Source organism: Capsicum annuum, unplaced genomic scaffold (assembly GCF_002878395.1).
Source record: "Capsicum annuum cultivar UCD-10X-F1 unplaced genomic scaffold, UCD10Xv1.1 ctg80732, whole genome shotgun sequence".
Taxonomy (NCBI): domain Eukaryota; kingdom Viridiplantae; phylum Streptophyta; class Magnoliopsida; order Solanales; family Solanaceae; genus Capsicum; species Capsicum annuum.
The window spans coordinates 39,177-45,474 of record NW_025891395.1 but is presented as its reverse complement, the minus strand read 5'-3'; the positions used below and the strand labels follow the sequence as shown (position 1 = coordinate 45,474).

Below are 6,298 nucleotides of genomic sequence, written 5' to 3'. Positions count from 1 at the left end.
GCCTTGCAGCGATATAACATGGATGGAGTTGCTCAGGTATTAAGAATCTCATACTGTTTTTCCTGGTTCAGGTTTACCTGATGTTTACGGTATGTTACTTTGGTCTCTGCTTTTCTTTGCAGGTATTAGTGGCACTTGAGAGAATGGAACAAGATGAAGAATTAACATACGAGGTACTCACCTTTTGAGTATTTTTGACCACCCAGGCGTAGGATGTTTCATATTTGTATTTATGATGAACTCTTATCTTTTATGTGCAGCAAGTACTTGTCTTGGAGACCAACTTGTTTCTTGGTGGCCTCAACTTCTACGACCAGCATAGAGGCATGAGGCTGGATATAGACAATATGTCCTATGAGGTCTGTATTTTCGCATTATTTTGTTGTTGTTATTACTCCCATATCTGTATCCCCCTTTTAACTGTGTGGCATGCTTTATTTAAGCTGAGGGTCTATTGTAAACAGCCTCCCTGTCTCTACGAGGTAGTGTTAAGGTCTGCGTACACTCTACCCTCCACCCTCCCTAGAACCCGCTTGTGGGATTACGATGGGTATGTTGCTATATGATTACTGACTATGTTCAGATCATCAAAATGACGAGGTGTTCTTTATGGGGGTGGTGGAGTGAAGGTTCATCCAATAGCTTAAATATCATTGAGTAGTATTTTTCTATGTCACATTTCTAGTTAGCACAAAAAATAAGTTTCCACCAATAGTTATACCTTTTATGCCCTGCAGAACTTGATCTTTTTTCGTGTTAACAGGAATTATTAGCTCTCGAGGAGAGGATGGGGAGTGTTAGCACAGCTCTGTCGGAGGAGGTCTTGTCAAAGTGCATCCGGAAAAGCATTTATCAGGCTATCCCTTCAGAAATGTGGGAATTTGGAAGCAATGAGAATGAAGATGAGGTCAAATGCACTATTTGTCAGGTTTTTCCCACTCACTTCAAGCAATATTATGTATATTTCGACTTCCCTATTGCATTATACTTAAATATAATTCATCATTTGTGATGTTTTTATCCTTCCTTTCCAAGTATGTAGTTTGTCACTTTGGTGTTTTTTCTGTTGCATTGTTACTTGAAGTGCAGTTAACATTACATTAGTTTATGTGGTGCATCCTAAAATGTTTTAGTCATCAATAAGCAAACTTTATTTAGTAGAGTTCTCTAGGTTTATGGCTTGTCAAACTCTCTTTTTGAACACGATGGAGTGAAAAATGTCTTGACCTAATAACTAGAGCCATAATTTGAGTGGATGTCACTAAATTTAGTTTTATTATTAGTACTTCCGATCTTTCAACCTTTTGGTCAAACATGCAGCCTGCCTGTTTTTGCATAATTTAGGCATGTCTATCCTATTCCAGGCATAGTTCCATGCATCTAGCGACCATACATAGACTTTTTGCATGTGGTGTTGGCGTATTATCGCTACTTCGCTTGTACGTTTGATTCTAGGCTATAGAGGTTCTGGCGCTTTACTAATTGTCCCAAATTGATGGCATTTTCAGGTAGTGTCGGTTTATTATACATCCATAGTTTTATTAAAAGATATTGTAATATGCACACACACATATATAGTCGGACCTCTATTATAATCATCCTGCATAACCACATTTCACTATGACTGTCAAGTTTTCTTTGTGTTCTCTATAAAATCATTTAGTTATGAAAAGGTGTCTCTGCCACTTCATGCATCTCGGATGTCGCATATCAAAATGAATTCAGAGCTGGAACTCGGTTAAGTAATGACACGTTTTGCAGGAGGAGTATGTGATTGGAGATGAAATAGGAAGGTTGGAATGTGAGCATGGGTATCATCTGGAGTGTGTAAAACATTGGTTGAGCCTCAAGAATTGGTGTCCTATATGCAAAGCTTCAGCAGCTCCATCACAATCATCCACAACATCATCTTAGCTTCAATATTTTAGATTCCAACCCCAGATTTGTACAAATTCATCAAGTTGGAGGAGTTGGGGGTTCTGTTCATTGTTTGAATATTTTGCTTTTTTTTTTGTGTAGATATAAAGTTCTTGTCACATCAAACCAATAAACCCAAGCCAATGCAGGCTTTGTGGTGATAGATGATGAACATTGACATTTATTTCTTGAAGTCCTTATAAAGTGTTTTGTAGTTTGCTTACCAGTGTTGTCATTATTTACTCTTGCACTTTGATTTCTGCTATTATTATTTGTTGTTTCTTGTACTTCGATTACCAGATTATTTTGTTCTAGTTACTTTCGTGTTATTATCTGCTATTTCTTTTACTATTTTCTTTTTTTGAACTGCTTTGGACTATTTTTCCTTGAGCTAAGGGTCCAGAACCCGAGGTAGGGGTAAGGTCTGGATATGTTTGTTGAATTCACCAGTTCCAACTTCTTATTCAAGCCTATCCCAATGCCAAAGCTCCTTATTATGGAATTGCCAAGAGAATGAAAGCTAGCTATGTATTTCCAAATAGAGCGAGCATTGGCAAACATGTTGTCTTAAGTCTCATCCATTTAGGAAGACACAAGTATCTGAGTTGTTGAATTGATGATATCCTTATTCTTGAAGCAAAAGTGGCTCTTGCTTCTCTTTAATTCTTGCTCTTTATAGATTTAAGATATATTGATGTCATTATTGTAACTTGGGTGCAATTGTCTTTTGAAGAAAAACCCAAGTTGAGGTTACCTGTTTGATATATTGTTGTCATTGTCATTGCTAAACTCTATTAGATTTAGGGGCGGAGTTAGGGGTTTAACCCAATTCGTCAAAAAATTACCTTGTACATACAAGGTCATTATTACGTCTTTATATTTTGGCTCCCCATTGATTAGGTTCCAGCACAAAACATGAAGTGGAACCTAGATAGGCATCCATGTCCAACACATTATCTTTCATTGATCAGAAAATAGTACAAGGAAGTTGCAATGAAGAGATATCAAAAGTATGAAAGCCCTCCAATTTCTTGTAAGATTTGTAAGTACCTTAACTTTATTAATAGTCTTGCTGGGAGCTGGGATTGACGAAAAACAATTTTTAAGCACCAAAGATCAATAGAAAAATAAAAGTGATACCTAATATACATGTGTTTATTTTAAGTGAAAAGACCAAATATTTTTTTTTTTTAAGTTTGAATAATTAAAACTTTGGTAACTTAACATAAATCCTGAATCTTTAAGTGATATTACATAAAATTTCGACTATTTTGTTAATGACATTTTATCCTGATTTTTGAAATAGTGATACATATGTTATAAGGTGATACATATAAAAAATTGATAGATTTGAAACTGACAAAGATATTTATTTAAGGAAATAATAGATTCTCTTTTATTCATTATATTCTTTTATTTAAGGAAAGATATCTAATTTTTCTCCTTTTTAAGATTTAATTTAGGTGTTTTAATTATGTTTCTCTTTTTTCGTCTTTAATTATGAAAGATATGTTTTTTTTCTTCTTTTTTCTCTTTTCCCGTCTTTAATTTTGTCTTTAACTTTAGTCTGTTTTTTTAGATTTAATTTTAATTATGTTTCAATTATGCTTTTAGTCTTTTTTTTTTTAATATTATTACTTTTGCTTCCTACACTGACTACACCATTACCTTTCATTAATAACATATGAATCACCCAATAATTGAAATAAATAATTGTATCTACCATATGAATCACCATAATACCATATATATATATCATCCATTAATATCATATGAATCACCCAATAATTGAAATAAATAATTGTATCTACCATACGAATCACCATAATACAAAATATATCACCCATTAATATCATATGTATCAACCGTTAAAATCATACAAAATGTATCTATCGTATGAATCACTATAATACCCATATAATAATATCATATTTATCATACATATGAATCACCATTAAAATAATAAACATGTATGAATAACTAAATAAATTTATATATGTATTAAAAGATTTTTTTTTTAAAATATGAGAGAGATTTTAGGAGAGGAAAAAAAAAATTGCATGCGTTAATGGAGGAGAAAAAATCAAGAAGGAAGATGATTTAAGCATTAATGGAAGAGAAAAAATCAGGAAAGAAGATGATTTAATTGTTGATAATTAGGGAGATATTTTAGGGAAGACAATCTTTGAAAAAAATAGCTTGAATGAGTTAATGGTAGAGTAAAAATAGGATGTGAAGTTTTGTATGTATCAAGAGTAAAGTTGAAAACTGAGATTTTATATAAATTTTAAAAAAGTAAGAGATATTAAGTAATATAATCTATTAAGTATGGGACTTGTGTAATTTATCCTAAAACTTTTGCAAAGAAAGTACATAAAGTAGAGCCGTCAATATGGGTCAGGCCCATTAGGCTGGCCCGATTCGACCTGTAATTTAATGGAGTTGGGCTTTAGTTTTGCAGCCTATTTAAGAACAAAGTTTTTTAACCCGGTTCGAATAAGTTTGTGACCCGTGGGGCTTGAGCAATGTGGGTTGGGCTAGCCTGTGGGCCAGTTCGTAGGTCAAATACATTCAACATTTAGATTGCTTATTAGTATTTTTATTTGGTTTGAAGTATATAATGTCAAAAATTATTTAATTTCGCTATTAGAAGTATTTTTTGGGGTGTTAGAGACTTGATTAACAAGTATTAACACTATATAATATTGTCTGATAATATTTATGTTTATCAGCATTCTAAAATAAAATTATAAAATATTATTTTTTAAAAAGTGAGCTGGCCCGTGAGATCCGTAGCTCACAGAGTACTGGTGTGGGCTTAGTGTTTTTTGACCCATTATTTTGGTAGGCCAGCCTGACCTGACCCGTCAAACTCAAAGTCTGTGTGGACTAGCCCGGATGGACTGGGCCAACCCGTACTGACAACTCTAACATAAAGCCATAGAATATGGTGGATATTTCTGTAAACAAATAACCTTTTAAAAAAATATATAACAAAGCATTTGTCGCTTTTAATACATCAAATCAAGCACCGAATAGAATTAATTCCAGCATAACTAATCTCAACCAATACTACAAATACATCCTATTCAGTATTACTTTATACACTCTACCAGACGACTTCTCAAAGTATTGATCGCATATTTTAGTTTGTTGTATATTACTCCCTCCGTTCTAAATTATTCGTCTCAAATTTTTTAATTTGATTTCTCATTTCACTTGTCTTTTTTCATTATTTTGCATATTTTACCCTTTGCATTATTACTTTTTTTCTTCAAATTAAAATGTAAACATTATTTAATAGGGGTACAATAAACTAGGCATGTTATTAATTATTTTTCTTAATCAATGTGTCATCTCAATTTGGGACGGAGTATCTTATAATAGATTCTAACACTCAGTATCCAGCTCGGGATCGGATTAGAAGATCACCTACTACTGCTCTATTAGGGGTGGCAAATAGGTGGATTGGATTGGATTGGATTTGGACGGGTTAAATATGGATCAAGCGAAAATGATTTGAATTGCAATCCGTCCATATAAATATGGATAAATATGAATTTGGTCAAATGTGGATTGAGTAAAAATGATTCCAACTCACTTTAACTCCTAAAGTCAAAAAATTAAAACTTCTATATCATATCAACTTGACTTTTTTTCCCTTTATTTTTTTAAATTTTTTTCTTTTTATTTTTTCTCTCTCTTCTATATGTAACCTTTAGTTTTATTTTTTTTCATTTCTTTTTTTTTTCTTTTTTTTCTTTTCCTTTTTAGACTCCTTTTTTCTATTTTTTATTTTGTTTTGTTTTTACTTCTTTCTCATTTTTTTCCTTTTTTGGTTGTATTTTATGTTTTATATTTTTTTTTATTTTCGAAGAACATGGTTAAGTCGAGTACAAATTATGGATGATGACTGAAATATCATAATCACTCAGTATATTTGTATTTACCATTATTTTTTTTTCTTTTTCCTTTTCTCCTTTTTCATTATTTTTTTCTTTTTGATTTTCTTGTATTTTTTTCTTCAATTCTTTCTTTACGCTTTTTTTCTCTGTTCTATCTCTAACTTCTACCTCTCTTTCTTCTTCTTTTTTTCTTTTTTGTTTTTTTTCTATTTTTGTTTTTTTTATAATAACGAAATTACCTTAAGCGCATATTGATTTATATTCGCCCAACATTTATAATTTGTGTAAGTACACTCAAGTGGACTCCACCTAATGGACAGATACAAATATAGTATCCTGAAAGATCTTGAAATTACATTCGTCAAACCAAATATCTTTAGCAGTAGCAAGAAGTAAACAAATCAAGGTTTCAACGTACTTCCTACCTTGCCTAACCCTAAGCTCTTCGTTTCGTCCCTTACTTCTGTTCTAACGAG

At 32.2% G+C, this 6,298-nt stretch overlaps 1 protein-coding gene across 2 annotated transcripts; it reads left to right on the top strand.

The window, feature by feature from the left end:
- LOC107849023 (E3 ubiquitin-protein ligase RLIM) lies at positions 1 to 2,140 on the top strand (the record flags this gene model as incomplete). Of its 2 annotated transcripts, none has more annotated exon segments than XM_047405677.1 (5): positions 1 to 36; positions 123 to 173; positions 261 to 359; positions 764 to 928; positions 1,762 to 2,140. In XM_047405677.1, coding segments are annotated over 5 exon segments (504 nt in total), but the record flags the coding sequence as incomplete, so codon positions are not given.
- Positions 2,141 to 6,298: the final 4,158 nt, after the last annotated feature.